The sequence below is a fragment of the Plasmodium malariae genome, assembly GCF_900090045.1.
Source record: "Plasmodium malariae genome assembly, chromosome: 11".
Taxonomy (NCBI): Eukaryota; Apicomplexa; class Aconoidasida; order Haemosporida; family Plasmodiidae; genus Plasmodium; species Plasmodium malariae.
In genome coordinates this window covers 756,324-774,985 of record NC_041785.1, presented here as the reverse complement: position 1 = coordinate 774,985, position 18,662 = coordinate 756,324, and the positions used below count along the sequence as shown (strand labels likewise).

Genomic DNA, 18,662 nt, shown 5'->3' with positions numbered 1-18,662 from the left:
TTTTTTTCCCCTTTAAGCGTACATAAAAATATTAGTGTCATGCGCAGATAAATTTTTCTTTGTACCAATTTAATAAAATCATAATTTTATATTCTAATTTTTTTTTTATTTTAATTTTATTTCAATTTTATTTCATTTTTATTTCAGTTTTATTTCAATTTTATTTCATTTTTATTTCAGTTTTATTTCAATTTTATTTCATTTTTATTTCAGTTTTATTTCAGTTTTATTTCAGTTTTATTTCAGTTTTATTCCAGTTTTATTGCAGTTTTATTTTAGTTTTATTTTAATTTTATTTCAGTTTTATTTTAATTTTATTTCAATTTTATTTTAATTTTATTTTAATTTTATTTTAATTTTATTTCAATTGTATTTTAATTTTATTTTAGCTTTATTTTATTTAATTTCCTCCTCTTTTTTTTTGTAAAATTAAAAACAGTGAATAATTAAAAGTATGAAAATTATGTAAATGAAAAGAATTCTATTTTATATTGTTACAATAATGGTCTTTTTATTGATGAAAAAGATAGAATAAAATGTTTGCTACATACTATATTTAAATGACAAAGAATATATAAAATATTCAAGCACATACAAATGTATACATGTACTGTTATATACATATATATGTGTTATAATAATTGACTTAGTAAATGGCAGACAAAAGAATATGAAGTAAAAAACATAACACAAAACATAAAGAGCGCAAAACGTAGGACGACGTTAGTGTAAAATGTAATCGTAAAATCTAAACGTGAAAAGTAAAACATGTTTGCATTCCTACATGATTACAATGATGATGAAATGCCATTTTGAATTCATCATTAAAAAAAATATTTCTAGTCATCAAAAGATTTATAACAGTATAACTATCGCTTAATTTAGGATATAGTGCAAAAAAAGAAAAAAAAAAAAAAGAAAAAGAAAAAGAAAAAGAAAGTAGTTCGTAGTAAATAAAATTACATATTCAAACGGACATATAAAAAAAACATTGCAAAATGAAACCGAATAACAACTTTTACATCTCCCAAAACAGTTCGTACAGAAATAACGCAAATAATAATAATAATAATAAAGAATGTAATGTAGATACTGTAAATAATGAAAATAATGAAAATGTATCAAACAATCCATTTATAAATAATCTTAGTACTCTTAATAGGAGCTTGCAAAAGAGGGGTGTAAGCCCATCAAATACTACTGCATCACATCCAAACAACGGCAGCAGTTTTAAAAATAATAACAATAACATCCTTAAGAGTATGTCAAAATCCTCTCCGATTAGCTATTCAGTGAACAACAACTTTAATTTTCATAATAGTATTAATAACAATAGTAATAGTTATAATGACAACAGTAATAATAATATTAGTAATAATAATATTAGTAATAATAATAATAATAGACATAGTCATAATAATGAACATATAACTTATACTTACAACAATATAAAGAAAAATGCTTATAACAGTAATAATAATAATACTAAAAACCCAAGCATAATAAATAACTTGAAAATTGGTGGTATGGGTCAAAAAACAAATGAAAGCGCAGTTTATATTTTAAATAACAGTATGAATAATAAATCAGTAAATGTTATGAACTACAATAAATTCTCTAACAATATGAAAGGATCTATTATTGATCAAGGTATGAATATTCCTCAAACGAATTATCGAAACTTTGTGCTAAATAATAATGATACTACTTCTAAGTTCTATAATTCTTCTGACATTAATAAAAACTTAAATAACACTAGCAGCTTAAGTAATAGGAGTACTGGAAACAATTTAATTAGAGGTAAGACAGTTGACGTAATTAATAGAGGAAATGGTACAAACGATTTAAATAGCTTAGCTGGTGTGAATAACATCAACGATGCTATTGACATGAAGAACATGATTAACGTGAATAGTGCGATTAACGTGAATAGTGCGATTAGCATGAATAATACGAATAATGCTGTTAATACATTTAGCACGAACAAAATGTTTAGCAGTAAGAATTTCCATAATTCAAACATCAGTAATAGGAATAATATTTTTAATGCAATTGTAAGCAAACCAAACGCAATTAATAGTGCAAATGCAAATTCCATTGCGATGAACGGAAAAATGAGCAATGTAAATAACAATCTTAGTAATGTAAAAAGCAACATGAACAACTTAAATAGGAATATGGCCCATTTAAGTAACAACAACCTAAGTATGAACATGGGGAAAATTAACACTTTCCCTAACTTTCAGAATACGAACAATAACAACAGTAATAGCTATAATAGTAACAGTAACATTAATAATCCAGATTCCATGAGTAACAGAATAAGCAACTTAAATAACATGAATTATACTACGAGTAATATAAAGAGTAATATTAAGAATATAGGTACTAATGTTGGAAGTAATGGGAAGAGCTTAAGCTCCAGTATAAGCAATCACTCAGACGTACATAACAAGACGGATGATAAAGTTCCATGTATGAAGAATAATACGGATAGTATAGATAAATTAAATTTCAGTTATAGTAAGAATAGTATAAACAATTCCTTTTATAATATGAAAACATATAGTAAGAACAAGATTAACATAAACAATTTAAAGGATAAAAAAAATAAAATTAGTAATAATAATGGAGATGCTTCTATAATGAATAACAACATAAGCAGTAATTTAAGCTACAATATTTGTTTAAATATGTCGTTAAATGATAAAAAAAAACTCCAAGTTGAGAATATAAAAAATAATTCAAATAAGGACCCATATAATATTGATAATTCTCAAATAAGCTATTATAATAATTTAAATTCTCTTCATCAAAAGAATAATTACAATTCGAATAGCAGTAAGTATATTGGAGGTACTATCCGGAACAATAACGACGTACCACCTATGTATAAGATAAATAATACGTATCAAACGAATGCAAATTTTTTGGTTATTGACCATGGTGCAAATGTGTTAAATAATAATACTAATTATTTAAATAGTTCAAATGTACAGGGAATTAACCCAAAAATGTACTCATCTGCCCTTTCTCAAAATGTAGATATAATAAACAAAAGTAAAGAAGACGTGAACAAGAGCGTTTCCACTTATGATATAAACAATATACAAAGTGCATCTTACGTTAATAATATAAACAACCCGACAAATGTTATGAACTTAATTATTAATAATAATTCTATGAGTATGGAGAGTACAAAAAAGAGGAAAAAGAAAGACAAAGAAAAACTTCTTTCTGCTTTGGGTGCTGAAAAGAAAAATAAAACTATTCCAAATAATAACGAACAGATGGTTATAACGAATAAGGGTGCTGAACATATGCTCAACAGCATGAATGGTTACTTTAATAATTCTATTTCAAATTCGACGGGCTCACTAGGACTTCATAACGACCCATCGAGTAGAAATAATATTAATAATAGCAATTACAGTAATAATAATATTATTAATATTAATCACAGCAATAATAATGTTATTAATAGTAATAACAATAATATCAATAATAATAATAATAATATTAATAGTTATAGTTATAGTAATGGTTCTATTGATAATAGTTATAATAATTACTATGGCGGAGATAAGCTAAAACCAAATAATGAAGATCCGAGGTGTGCAGAAAGTAAAATGGGGAACAAATTAATGGAAAACAAAATGAACAATTACTCTTCTATAAAGCAGTATGAAAATATGTACGGTATTAATGAACAGGTATTTCCTCAAAAGCAAAACATATTACTTAACAATTTGTCAGGAGTGAATAGAAATATGAACAATGGTATGATAAATAATAACATAGTCAATGATACCTATTTTAATAATTTTTATAATAGTTCTTCATTAAATGGAAATTATAATAATTTAAGTAAAGAAAAAAATATGGATGTTTCTAATGCAAAAAATATGTTGGGTGAAAATGAAACTGTAAATAGGATGAACCGAGTTAATTATGTCGATGCCCATGCAGTAAATAATGCTGGAAATTTAAAGGACTTGAAAAGTTTAAATGATTCATACACTTTAAACCACTCTAGTAATATTAATAACTTGAACTATAATATAAGTACACACAGCAACAATGTGAATGTTAACGATCTTGTTAATAACAAATTTAAAGAAAATACCTTCAATCGACATAATGGAGTAGAGGGAGATGGTAATAACATGCAGATAAATTCATATAATTATATGGATACTGATACAAATATAAAGATGAATGAAAGATTAATGAATGTAGATAATAACATCCTGAATAATGAAATAGTAAAAAAAGAAGATACTTTGTTAATAAAAAATGACAAAATTAAAGTGGATTCACAATTTGTGTGGTTATTTTTAAATAAAGAATTTAATGAAAATAAGAAAAAGTATGCTGCATTCATACCCTACTTAAAAAATTATTACCCAAATAATTTAACTAATTTAATACATCAGTTAGAAAAATGTTCACTGTTAAGTTTTAGTTATATTATAAGTGCATCCTACGATTTACAGATGAAGTTTAGTAATAATTACAAAGCAGGAATAATAAATTTAGAAAATATCACCCCTGGTGCTTCTCTCAATAATACAGTTACTACGAGTATTATCAGTAATAATAATAATACTGCTACTATTACAACTAATTATGATACTGCTGCTGCTACTACCACTACTGCTATTACTACTAATAATAATAATAGTACTGCTACTACTGCTATTATAGATAATAATAGTAATAATAATGCTACTACTACTATTACAGATAATAATAGTAATAATAATGCTACTACTACTATTACAGATAATAATAGTAATAATAATGCTACTACTACTATTACAAATAATAATAATAATAGTTATAATAATAATAGTTATAATAATAATAATAATAATAATAATGTTAAGATATCCATCATGAATGGTACCTGCCATGATAACCTTATTAACAACAAATTAATTAATAACATAAACAGCAATTTCAACGACCTTATTATGAATATGAACATAGATAGTAACCCTATACCCAACAATGCCAATGCAGGACTTTTAAGCTCCCCCAAAGTCAGGAGGAAAAAAAAAAGTGTAAACAGTGTTGGGGAAAATATCAGAGGTCATATCAGTGGTATTGTCAGAAACAACATCAATAACAATAACAGTGGAGAAGCAAAAAAAGTCAGAAAATCTAGAATAAGCAAAAAGGAATCAACTAAGAGCAATACATCCAAAATTTTTATGAACGAGCAAGGTAAATTGATTCCCCTTAACAACAATGTACAGAGTAACCTAACCGTGAGTGGCATTTATATTAATGCGAAAGATAGGTTTACAAGTGAAAATAATGACTGTATGCTAAACTTGTCTACGAACATTAATATGAACAGTGTAGAATATAGCAGTAATAATAACATAAATATGACGAAGGAAAATACAGCTTTTAATGATAAGGACATAACTTTAAGTGGCATGTACAGTTTAAACGAAGAAAACAGATACATGTATGATGGACAGCATTTGGAAAACGATCACAATAAAAATAGAAATAAATTTAACAAAAGTAATTTTCAAAAAAATGAAATACTTAATGAAAAAGGAAGTACCAATATGCTTAATATTATAACTTGTTCAGAAAATATGGAAAGAGGTGAAAAGGATTTGAATAATCGTTTAAACAAAAATGGCAAAGTAAAAAAATATAGGAGAAGAAAAAATAATAATTTAGAATTAACAAATCAGACAAAATTATCACCATCTTTTTGTAACAATGTTGATGTGGATGGTAGTCAGAGGAATGTTGATTTGTTAAATATGGAGGCGGCAAACGTAAATATTGAAATTGATCAAATGATAATGAATAAGGAAAGTACAAAATTTTATGAGGGAAGAGGTGAGGGACACTCTTATAATAATAGCATGAATATGATGCTGGATAATATATCTTCTGAGGGAAAAATAAATGTAAATGTAAAAGGAGAACAGATCAATTTCAACAGTATGGATGATACGTATATGGGTGATCATGAAGACCTTTCTACAAAGTATTTGTTAAATTTCCTAGTAGAAGATTACAAAAAGGAGAGCAACAGTGACAATAATAATGTTAATAATAATAATGTTAAAAGTTTTAATGATAAGAGTTGTAATGATGATAATAATGTTGTTACCAATGAATCAAGAAGGAAAAACGCTAGGAAGGAAATGATAAAAAAAGAAAAAGGAGCACGAAGAAATAAAGGTAAAATTAAAACCAAAGAAATGCAAATGACGCAGATGCTTCAATATTATGAAAGTAAAGATGCCACTAGCATTAACGATTTATATAATAATGAAGAAAATAATTCATATATAAAAAAAAATAAAAATATGAAGAAGTTATGTTTCCCGCAAAGTAATTTCACACCTAATATGAAAGGTTCTCGTAGTCTTATTAAAAGTTTAAGTAGAAATATTAGAATAAATACTATTAACACATTTAGAAAGAAGTATAAAAAGTTTAGTTTTTGTTTAAATAGAGTTTTCAAGAAAAAAAATATAAATGATATTATTGCTTTAAACGAGAATATCAATAATAACAAAGATATGCTATCTTTATTTAAAAAAAAAGACATACACAATTTGAGAAGGAAAAATCTGGCCTTCTTTATGGGAAAATTACAACTTCAAAAAATTGATATGTTAATTATAAAAAGAATACATATATGTTTAGACAAAATAAAAAGTACATTAGGATTTACTTGTATAATAAATAATGTGGAAAAAGTAGTAGATATATTAAAAAACGCATTTAAAGATAGACTTCATTTAATATGGCCTTTAATAGAATTTTCCAACAATTACAGGCTAGATCAGTACTTTCATTTATTGGGAAAAAATAGAAATAACGCAAATTCGAGATTTAAGAACTCGAGGCTATTTGTGCATCAGGTAGGGTTAATTTTGGAGTGTGTATGCATATGTGCACGTACGTTTGCATGTACTTCACTGATCTTATATATGCACATAAACACGTACACCTTTTCTTCCTTATAGAATATAAACTCCTTGATAATGTACTTTAATCAGAGAACTTTAGATGATAAATTAGTAAGAGCACAAAATATAGTTTTTTTTTTATGTTTTAAATAGATGTATGTAACGGAGATATGTAGGTATAAGATATTCCCAACATTTTGTATTTTTTTTTTTTTTTTTTTTTTTTTTTTTTGATAAAGGTTGAACATTTGAAAAATCAAATGAAACCAAAAAAGAGGAGAAGAAAAAACAAAAACAAAAACAAAGAACCCTATTTAGATGAGAAATCTTTAGATGTAATTATGAATATATTTTATAGAAATAGAAAGTATGCCATATTTTGTTTTAAATATAAAATAATGTGCATATAAGTATAACATGTAAACATAAATATATAAATACAAATTTTTTCTGTTTATTTTATATATAGCAATTTTTTAAAACAATGATCAATATACCGTTAAATAACATCACAACCGATAGCCTGCTCGATTTAGACACAGCGGAAACCAAGGCAAATGAATTCGCATTCGTAAGTATAAGAAGTGTAAGATGTGATTATTTATACATATATATATATATATATATATATGTATAAACATGTATATGTATTTATTTATGCCTCTGAAATGATGCAGTTGTTCCCTTCATTTTGTATTCGTCCATTTTACCGCATACAGGTTGGGTATAATCAAAAAAGACTCTTAACGCAGATTACGCCTTATGATTACAGAAACATTCTGAACTCTGATTTTTGTAATAAGTTATTTACGATTAAGTGGAGGTACAAAAAAGGAAAATAATGTGTGTGCATGAAATGTGCAGCTTGGAAAAATTATTCGTTTATGTATATCATTTGTTTTTTTTGTTTTTTTTTTTTTGTTATTAACAATAAAATAAATTGTTTATTCTTCAAAAGATATATATTTAATCACTTTCAAGTATGTGAAAATTGTTCCTGTAAGTTCATTGTGTTTTTGTTTTTATTTATATATGTGCATGAATTTGTGCATCAATATATGTTTAAGCAAAACGCACATATTCCATTGGTAATTTTTTTTTTTTTTTAAACCTTTTAAGGGAACAACAAACTTCGTTTATTAACCATTTACATTTTGACATGGTCCCAGATACTGATGAAATGAAAAAGCATTTCGAAAATGTTTATAGCAGATACATGGGATATGATCAGAGAAAGATGGTAATAAAATTGGATAATAAATTGAAAGCCCTTAAATTAAAAAATAAAAATGAAATAAATAAGAGTATAAAAGTAGAAGGAAAACATAAAACAACAAGAAGAAAAAAAAAGACAGAAAGAAATAATGAAACTCTGGATAAGGAACTAAAAATTAAAAAACCGAGAAGGAAATATGAAAGAATAAAACCAAAAAAAAATAAAAACACAAATGGAAATATAGATGATATACATGAAAATATAAAGGATAAGGGTAATATGGAGACAGGTCAAAATATAGAAGCAAACGGAAATGTAGAGAATAATGAGATTATTAAGGAAAACATGGTTATTAAAAAAAAAGGAAGGAAATCAGGAGAACGAGCAAATAAAAATAAAAATAAAAAAGATAAAGACAATTTGGAAAATGATAATTTAACTATACTTAAAGGAAATCCTGATACTGTATTTCAGGCTTCCTTAGATTTTATGAACCCCAGTATGTTTACTTAAATAAGAATAACATATGAGAGGAACAACTAAATGGACAGAATATTGGTGTTACATTGTAAGTTTTAAGTTATATGATTTTTTTTTTTTTTTTATTATTTATAAGTGCTTAGAACTATATGTGGATACCTTTTGAACTTACACTGAATCATATAGAATGTGTCTACTTGTTTAGACATGTACATATACATACATGTATGTACATATGCATATACATACATATACATGTATATATATATATTTACACGTTTTTGCGCGTAATTATTTATTGTTAAAAATTCCCAGTTGCATAATTTCGAGTGTTATTTATCACCTGTTAGATGTTTTTCTATAAAATGAGTGACGCAGTAGGTGCATTTATTTCGTTTGAATATCTTATTACAAAAAGCATATAAGCTATGATTATTTCATTAAACTTTTTTTTTTTTTATATATATATATATTATGTAACAGCTATATCTATTTTCTTTTTCTTTTTTTTTCAACCATACATTTTGTAGAATATTTTGTAATGTGGAATCATGTTCATCAAATTTTTCGTTTGTAGAGAAGAATATGTGATAAATTTGAACTTCAAGAAATATGTACTTGTATATATGGGTACGTATAGTACTTACGTATAATTTTATGTACTTTTTTTGCTTCTTTTAATTTTTCATATTTGTCTTTTTTTCATTTTTCTTTAGTTTTTTCTTATTTTCTCCCAACAGGGATTTGTTTTACATGTTCATAAAATACGCTTTTAACATCTAGTCTTTATGTTAATGTGTATATATATGGATGTAAATGTGACCGTATGGTAGTATACACGCCTAACCGTGTTTTAACTAGTAGCACCTTTTTACGAAAAAATATATTACGTATAAAAAATAATAAAGTTGTTCATAAATTTTTACTTTTTTACTTCTCTGCTTCACTTTTGGCTCTTCGTTTTTTATTTGCTTCTTTTTTGCTTCTGTTTTTGCTTCTGTTTTTGCTTCTGTTTTTTTTTTTTTTTTTTTTTTTTTTGGAGGATATATATTTATGTTTATTTCATTATTATTTAGAAGAAAGGCACGAATGTATATACACGTTTAATACTTCTACATGTTATAATATTAAAAAAATAAATGCTTATCAGTCTTTCTGCATTTTACAAAAATTTTTATTTTTCTTTTCCAAGCCCATACCACTCATACTTTTAGTTTTAATTTTATTGTTCATTTTTGATAAGATATATCAATTTAGAGTAAAATAATTTGTTTTAAAATTTTTTTTAATTATATACTCTATTTGTGACCGCGCATTCTTATATATATTTTTTTTATAAATTTGTACTATGCAATATGATACTAAATTATATACTTCATAATAAAAATTCCAAGAAGTATGAGAATAAAATTGGAAAGGTTAAAAAAGATGAACTAAGCTCTTTAAAAAGTTGTATTGAAAATGTGTCTATTACATTTATATTGTTCGGTTCTATTATTATAATGATAAATCTCTTGGCGGTATAAATAGAGCAAAAGAACAAAAAAATATGGGAAAAAGTGTTGTAATTTTTTGCGAAAAATGATAGTACTACATACGTATGCATGTACGTATAGATGTATGTATATATGTTTATATGGAGGTGCTAATATATTGCCTTTTTTGAAGAATATATTTTTTATAGGAAATTCAACGTTTTCAAGTGTTTATAAATTATATTCTATTACGTCTGGTAAATTTTTATGCTTAAAAGGGTGAAGTACAACATAGATATATATATAATATAAACATACATGCATAGTGTGTTCTTTTTTTTTTTTTTTTTATTTTTAAACGAACCAAAATGTAAAATGTATACTCTACTACTGACCGTATATCAACAATATGAATAAAAAGACATATTTTACTAATGGTATTTTAAAAAAATCATTGTAGGATTATGGCTAATCATTGTTATAGCTCAAGTGTTATCATTTTTGTTTTCCTCAACCTTTTTTGAGAGTAATTTTATTTTTTCATCTTACATATATACTCATCTGTTCATATTGTTTATTCACAAAATAAAAACACATATATATATATATGTCTTTTTTTTTTTTTTTTTTTTTAGATTCAACACATTTGTTTTTAAATAATGAAAAAAAAAATAAAGGTATATTAAAATTTATTTTTTGATTCCTCTGAAATGTTACCCATAAATGTGTTAATAATACTTTTTTAGTAGGGCATAAATGGAACCCCTTAAGCACCGCAATATTTTTAAGTATAAAAAAATAGGACCAACTGTTCAGCTACTACTTTATATTTAATGCGTTCATTATCTTATTTTATCCCATATAAAGCGTATAAACGTACTTGGTCTCAAATATGCGCTTGTACATGCGGGGATGTGGATGCATGTATAGGTATATGTATGGATGTTTGTATATATTGTAAAAAAAACAAATTCTTCTTTTTTTTACTTCCTCCTTTAATGCTTGAAGCCAATGTAACGGCATTTAGTTGTGTGTCTATTCTGTCCTTTTATGGTTAAATTAATAATAAGTATTACTATTATTATTATTATAAGCTCATTTTTTATAATAAAAAGAGAAAAATAAACGTTACTTTTCCTTAACACATGCATATATTATATACATATGTATGTGTAATACCCTCTGCTTCATTTTATAGGAATATTCTCTTGTATGATAAATGTGTTTAATATAACAAATGGGCGCATGCTTGCAACAACAGTTTTCAGTTTTTCAGTCAATTTGTAAAAATAAAATTTCAATAAAATAAAAAAAAAAGAAAAAAAAGAAATGAAAAATGAATAAATGTGTATATTAAAGTATTTATATATATTCATTTAATTTTTTTTATTCTTCTCAAATTCTTCAGGATGTTTCTAGTTTTGCAGTTCTTATATATATTACTGAAAATACATCGAATTAAAAATATAAAATTCAATAATTATATGCCACTTTTTTTACCTGGTTTTTCTTGCGTAATATAAAAAGCAAAGAGTATACATATGACATAGATGCATCATTATATGTATATATATATATATATATATATGTGTGCGTAAATATGTGTAGATTTTACCTTAACAAGTATTTATACCCGTTATTTTTCAATTCATTAATTTTACTTCTTTTTCTAGCTGATAGAGTCAACTATAATGAATATAAAATCTAAAATAAAAGAGAGTTTATTAGATGAAAAATCGAAAAAGAAAAAACTGAAACAAAAAAATAAAGACTATATTTTACATCAAGATGGTAAATTTAGTTTAAGCACATAAAAAATTAAAAAAAAAAAAAAAATAATAAAAAAAATGAATAGAATAAATAATATATGATATCCTAATTCATACTTTTCATTTATTTAATATATTTTCGTATTTATTTAATTTCTTTATTTTTTTATAGAAAATTTATACTTAATTAATTAAAATGAGATGACCGCAGATATTATAAGTAAAGCATGTTTAGACAAATATATATTTTTCTTCATTTCCAAATAAATTAATGACAATAGTTAAGAAGAATGCATATTACGAAAAAGGAATGTATATTTCACTATAACAAAATGCTTTTTTTTTTCCCCTACGATAACATTATTTTGTTGTAATATTTATATAATGGCAATTTTCATAATCATGTTGTTAATAATTGTATTATTACTATTATCATTAGATATGTACGGTATGTATATATATACCCGTGTATATATACATAGGTGTGTATTTTATGAATGGGCATTAAACGAGTTGTCTGCCACGATTTAGGTGCTTAAAATAATAGTCTTTAGCTCCTCTTCGAATTCTTCTAAGTCACAGGTAATTTCGAAACTTTTAAAAATTCCATTAATTTTTCGTACTAGAGATTCTTTAGATGATGCATATAGCATTTTCTCTTTTGCCCTTGCGGAATCAGGAGACCAAAAAATAAAATATATTTTATTTCGCAAAACACCCTCAGGAGTAGGAATTGGCATATCTACAGTATTTTAAAAATGAATAATAAAAATTATTCCAGCGAAATAATGGAATAAGAAAAAACTAAATAAGAAAAAATGGAATAGAAAAAACATTCTACATATAAAAGCATCAACTTATCGTACGTGCGTATGTATTCGTAATATACGAATTCACCTGCTACAATGTATCTACATTCGGTTTTTTTCAAATGGTTGCTAATTCCTATTATTATATCATCCAAAGATTTTAAATCAGGATCCTGTTCTAATATGTCAACAATAATTTCTTCACAATTTTCTATTCGAAAAATCATATATTTGTGTAGATGTTTAACTTTCAATTTATTAAATTCGTAAATACATTCTTCTGATACCCTAACACCTGAGACCATTTTTACCTTTTAATTCTATGTCTTATTTTTATTTATTTTTGGTTTTTCTCTTTTCTATCTGTGTTTATTTTGTGTGCGTTTTTATGCCTAACTTTATTATTTTTATTATGCATTTATTTTATTTGTGTCCTTTTTTGCTACGCTGTGACTATTTAATTCATTCTTCAACTTCTGCGTATTCCTTTTTGTTTTTTAATGATATAGACGCTTTTGCGTATTATATCTTTTTTTTTCTTTTTATTAGATATTTAATCAAAAGGTAGTATAAAAACTTAGACAATAGTTTTTTTTTCACAACACTGATATAATAAAAGGCGCAACAATAAAACGATAATAATAATAATAATAATAACTAATCCATTTTCCTACCAGTATCTGTAAAGTTAATACTAATATTAATCTTCTAAAATGTCTCTGACAAATTTTTTTTTTTTTTTTATGTCTAATATCTTTATTTTTTTTTTTCGTATTATCATGGAATGTGTTAATTTGGTTTAGAAAAATTATATTAATGCACACACATATGATGTATATATATAAGTATGGGAAGAAAAAAAAAAAAAAATTGGGTAAATAAATAAATGAAGATTAATGAATAAAAAGAAAAGATAGGTAAATACCTATACCTTCACTATAAATATTGCGGAGTAGTCAAAAAAGTATGAAGAAATTTCGGAGGAGCTAATAAATAGTAGAGAAGAAGTTAAAAAAAATATTTCTTAATGACACTCTGCAGTTGGTAGGAAATTACCTAGTTTTTCTTTTCTGCCAACATACATGCATATATACATAAATGAATATTTAAATATTTATACAAATATATATATATATATATATATATATATATATATATATATATATATATATATATACGTGCAAATTTAAATTCATTTCAAATCAAAAAGCAATTGAAATTTAAAACTTCGAAATTGGAAAAAGGAGGAAGAAAAAAAGTCAATTATTCATAGGGAAAAATCTATGCACAGTTCATTATTTAGCTGACAGCCTGACTGTAACTTAATTTTTTCTTCGAATTTTTCGGAAAAATTGCCTAATAAGGGTAAGGAATTTTTGTTTTTAATATTTCTTATGTTATCCATTTTATAAACATATTTCTTTAACGATAACATATATAGGCGCATGGCAGATTGTGGGTATTATTAAAAAAAAAAAAAAGAAAAAAGACATTATAACGTAGACAAAGAATATAGAAGGAGGATTGAAAAATAATAATGAAAATAAAAATAATGAAGAGAATATATCATATGTTTAAATTTTAAATCTATATGATTATATTTATATACGTATATGTGCATATATATTTTTACACATGTTCTCATTATAATTTACTTGGCCAAATATAAGAACAAGTGGTACTTAAAGGAATGACACCCATTATCTTTGGTTGTTATATGAATTTAAATAGTCAAAAAGGAAAATTGAAAATGTAGTACTTGTAGATATACATTAAAATACATAAACATGTATACATATATTTATATGTATATACTTATGTATGTTTACATATTAGCAGTTTTCTTTTCCTTTTTCTTTCCCTCTTTTCGTTATTTTTTTAAGACTTACCTTCCAACACTCTCCTATCAATTCTGAGCAAAAGTAACTATCCGTACCCGCTAAAAGTGAATGGAAAAAATTATTATAAAAAGAGAATATTTAATATTAGATATTATAGCGAAATTAAAAGTTTACATATATGTATATATGCAGGAGTATTCTATGTATTTTTACTTCCATTATGTTTTGTTTTTTTTATAAGCATAAAATATGAAGTTCATGAATCGAATGGCCTAAAAAATTTTGTTTGTTCGATAGGAATAAATTTAAAATACCAGATTTGGGAGTAATAAAATTAATTATTTTTAAATTATATTTTTTTCCTATTGTATTTTTCAAAAAATTTAATAAATTTCGAAGATTCTCTTCAGAGTTATCCCATGTTAGACGTCTTAAAGCAATCCTAAAAAAAGTCAAAGTGTGCAAGTGAAAATAAATTAGTACGTACATTAAATGTTTCCTTGTGTATGTACATACGTACATACATATATGTGAACACATGTACATTTTAAGTTTTTCTTCTTTCGAGCCTTTTGTTTGTTTAACAATCAACCCTTTGTTAAATGCCTATTATCATTCAATAAAAGCAAAAAAGTAAAAAAAAACAAGAAAAATATATCTCATAAAAGGAGTAACCTAGCATATGCTTCGTTCCATCGGTTTTTTCGAAAGAGATCCCAAGGTGTTAAGACAATTCCCTGCACGAAATTCGCAAAATAAAGATTCTTCAACTTCGTTGCTTTAAAGTGCCATACTTATTGGACACCCATATGCATCTGTATATATACATATGTATGTATATTTTTTTATAACCATATTTGATAGCGCTTCTAAAAGGAATAAATTATTTTTGTCATTCCTTAAAATCATTCCAATGTGATCATATTCTCCCCTTGTCAACATACGCTGAAGTTTTGCTGAGACAACGTTTGACCTTATTTAAAAAAAAAAAAAAAATCATTCAATATTATTTTATAAAAAATTATACTTGCCAAAAAAGAAATTATGTATACATTATTGAAATACACGTCATATAAAAAAAAAAAAAAAAAAAATTTTAGAATAAGATTAATTTTTTGAAAATATTCCTTAACCTAAATAAGACTATATCACCCGTGTCTGCGATAGATTCAAAAACGTCAACAGATATCCTATCTATTTTCCAGAAATTATTTTCTGAAAAAATAAATTTAGGTTGAGTTGTAATTTTTTTGTTAATCATTGAATTACTTAATAAACTGTACCACTCACATATATCTTTATCATTACCCTACAAACAAAATTTTGTTAAAATATCTTAGTTAATAAAGGAAATATAATTAGTATTAACATATGAGCTCCCTTTGATTATAATTTTTAGTTCTACTGTTATTTATATAAATATACCCTTAAATAAAACTTGACTTTTGTATTTTGGGGGTTTAATATTAATAATGATTCGTTCTTGTACATTCTTGATTCAATGCAATCTATTAAGGGCGAAAAGGAACTCATACATGAGTAAATATATACGTATATATATAATACATCTACAAGTATTTTCATATGTGTGCATACATATATCAAAGTACAGTTCTATTAAAACATCCGAAATGTGGAAAAGCATCGCTAATATTATTAGTGTACAAGAATTTTCGAATATTACATAAAAAACAGTCGTCGGCATTTCTTTTCCTATTAACTCCATGATCATACTATAAAAATTCAAGAAAGAAAAAAAAAAAAAAAATGGAAGCGCAAAAAAATATGAGAGAAGAATTATATAAAGTTGTAACAAAAAGAAACTACTAATTTTCAATATGTTCTGTGGGTAAATGTAAAAAAATATTCTCATATAAAATTATTGTTTTTTTAGGGTTAAGTATGCATTTTTTTTTTTTTTAAATGATGGATAATATTACACAAATGATAAATAATTTCATATTTACGTTAATATTCATATGAATTAATTCTAGGTCTAGAACACCAGACGGTCTTAAACTTTCTTTTGTTTTAAAATAATATAATTTTTTATTTTTTAAAAGAAACCATCTTTTTGCGTAACCACACCATGAATTTGAGCATTTTTTTTCTAAATATCCTTCTTTGTAATACTAAAAAAATTGTGAAAAGCAATGACAAAAATGGGTATTATGGAAAATATATATATTTTTGTATGTATAAGGATACATATTTGCGTTTATATTTTGAATACTGGCGAAAAATTATGACAGCTTGAGCGCAAAACAAAATCATCGGAAAACTCTAAGAATTCCTGTAGTCCCAAAAAATGCTATTATATATATAGAAATACCGAAGAGGCATAAAAAAAAAAAAAATAAAATAAAATTTACAATTAATTAGAACTAAATTGTAATAAAATAACCTCTTTATTTTTAGTATTTTCTGTAATATGGTTACACTCTTCTCTTGTTAGTTTTTCCATGTATTATGAAATATGACAGATCATAAACAAAAAGTGGGAAAAGGTATATTCATACTTCTTATATAATATATGTATTTAAAAAAATTAGACAAGGAAAATTTTTTTTAAAGAACAAGACTTCAAAAAAAAACAAAAAAAAAACATTACTTTTTGCTTACTCTTTTTATGTCTACTCAACATATAACGCTTTAGTGCTCTCGTTAATATTTCAATAAAATTTATGTTTTTAAAAATATAAATATTGTATCTGCAGAGTTTATTTTTTCACAAAAATGCAAAATCGTTTTTACTTATAATTTATGCTTTTATCATCATGTATAAGAATGTTGTCTATTAATATTTGGAAAAAGATTAAAAAAAAAAAAAAAAAGTAATTTATAATTCTTTGAATATATATTTCCTTTGAAAAATTAAATAATGACGTTTCTATAATTTGCGAAAAAAATACAAAAAATTATTTAACAAAGCAATTCCTTTTGTTAACATGTACATATACATAAATATATATGTATATGTTATTTCCATTACTTTTTATGCAAAAATATTGCATGAGTTATTGGTGCACCAAAACAAATTCATGTGCTAATTTTAAGAAGAAAACAATGAATATAAACGCACGAACTAATGCGATTAAAACTGTGAATTATTAACGAAATTTTTTTTTTTTTTTTTTTTTATTCTTAAAAGAATATCAATAAATATATGTTCAATAGTTTATTAATATATATATATATATATATATATATGTACACATGTACATGTAAGTGCAAATATATATATATACACGACATATACATGAATAAGCGAATATGTATACGTATAAATGTGTCCAGAAAGGTTCCTTTTCAGCATATGCATATTTGATTAAATAGATCGCCTAATCACATATATAATGTACAAACAAATGAATGATGCAAACGTTAAATATTACAAACCGAGGAATTACAAAAAAATAATAATAAATAAATACATATATATATATATGTGGATAAACTTGGGTTAACTAATTTCTTCATTATACCTTTCTAACCAGTTCATTTGTATATTTTCTAAAACGCTTTCGTTACAGCTTCCACTCAACTTTTTTTTGTTTTTATTTACAACCGTTTCTATTATCATTTTTTCTAATTCTTCAAATCTTAATGTTAGTGGATCAACATTTTTATATTCTTCATAAAGTAAATCTACTATATCATCTGAATTTTCCCATTCTAAAGTTAAATCATTTTTAGTATTATCGTTTAAGTACCTTTTGCAATTAAAGGATAATTTATTAAATGAAAATTCACAAGGATTATTATTACAGTATGTAATACTCCTATATTTGGAACATTTAAGCCTTATCATACTATAATATTTATTTAATGCAATATACGAAATTTTTTTAACTTTACCTGTTGTCATTTTTATCATCTACCCACATTCAAAAAAAAAAAAAAAAGTTAATAACAAATTTGATTATTCAGGTAAAAATGGGAAATTTGCAAAATAAAGCAAAATAAAACTAAAAAAAAAAAAAAAATATTACAATAAGGCTATTTTATTAACTTGCACCAATAACAAACCATTGCAGTATTCTCTTTTTTCACACATGTTTTTATATATGGTCCACACATTTATTATATTATTTTATTTACAAGGGATGTTTTACCAGA

The 18,662-nt window shown here is 24.5% G+C and overlaps 5 protein-coding genes across 5 annotated transcripts; 2 read left to right on the top strand and 3 right to left on the bottom strand.

The window, feature by feature from the left end:
* Positions 1–998: 998 nt before the first annotated feature.
* PmUG01_11024900 (conserved Plasmodium protein, unknown function) lies at positions 999–8,682 on the top strand (the record flags this gene model as incomplete). Its single annotated transcript, XM_029005894.1, has 6 exons — positions 999–6,896; positions 7,011–7,064; positions 7,193–7,288; positions 7,423–7,524; positions 7,673–7,776; positions 8,073–8,682. The coding sequence occupies 6 exons, from the start codon at positions 999–1,001 to the stop codon at positions 8,680–8,682; spliced, it is 6,864 nt and encodes a 2,287-aa protein (XP_028862438.1).
* Positions 8,683–10,004: 1,322 nt separating this feature from the next.
* Positions 10,005–12,088, top strand: PmUG01_11024800 (conserved Plasmodium protein, unknown function; the record flags this gene model as incomplete). Its single annotated transcript, XM_029005893.1, has 10 exons — positions 10,005–10,169; positions 10,318–10,381; positions 10,585–10,650; positions 10,760–10,801; positions 10,874–10,912; positions 11,133–11,177; positions 11,323–11,407; positions 11,533–11,638; positions 11,798–11,915; positions 12,066–12,088. 10 exons carry the CDS (start codon positions 10,005–10,007, stop codon positions 12,086–12,088), a joined length of 753 nt encoding a protein of 250 aa, XP_028862437.1.
* A 332-nt stretch (positions 12,089–12,420) lies between these two features.
* Positions 12,421–13,007, bottom strand: ADF2 (actin-depolymerizing factor 2, putative; the record flags this gene model as incomplete). The annotated part of the gene is made up of 2 exons (XM_029005892.1): positions 12,421–12,635; positions 12,809–13,007. The coding sequence occupies 2 exons, from the start codon at positions 13,005–13,007 to the stop codon at positions 12,421–12,423; spliced, it is 414 nt and encodes a 137-aa protein (XP_028862436.1).
* Positions 13,008–13,969: 962 nt separating this feature from the next.
* Positions 13,970–17,007, bottom strand: PmUG01_11024600 (conserved Plasmodium protein, unknown function; the record flags this gene model as incomplete). The annotated part of the gene is made up of 12 exons (XM_029005891.1): positions 13,970–14,058; positions 14,358–14,406; positions 14,592–14,641; positions 14,858–14,985; positions 15,219–15,280; positions 15,396–15,516; positions 15,677–15,852; positions 15,969–16,051; positions 16,228–16,276; positions 16,511–16,675; positions 16,777–16,836; positions 16,948–17,007. The coding sequence occupies 12 exons, from the start codon at positions 17,005–17,007 to the stop codon at positions 13,970–13,972; spliced, it is 1,092 nt and encodes a 363-aa protein (XP_028862435.1).
* A 999-nt stretch (positions 17,008–18,006) lies between these two features.
* On the bottom strand, positions 18,007–18,420 carry PmUG01_11024500 (iron-sulfur assembly protein, putative; the record flags this gene model as incomplete). Its single annotated transcript, XM_029005890.1, has 1 exon — positions 18,007–18,420. One exon carries the CDS (start codon positions 18,418–18,420, stop codon positions 18,007–18,009), a length of 414 nt encoding a protein of 137 aa, XP_028862434.1.
* Between the last annotated feature and the right edge of the window lie 242 nt (positions 18,421–18,662).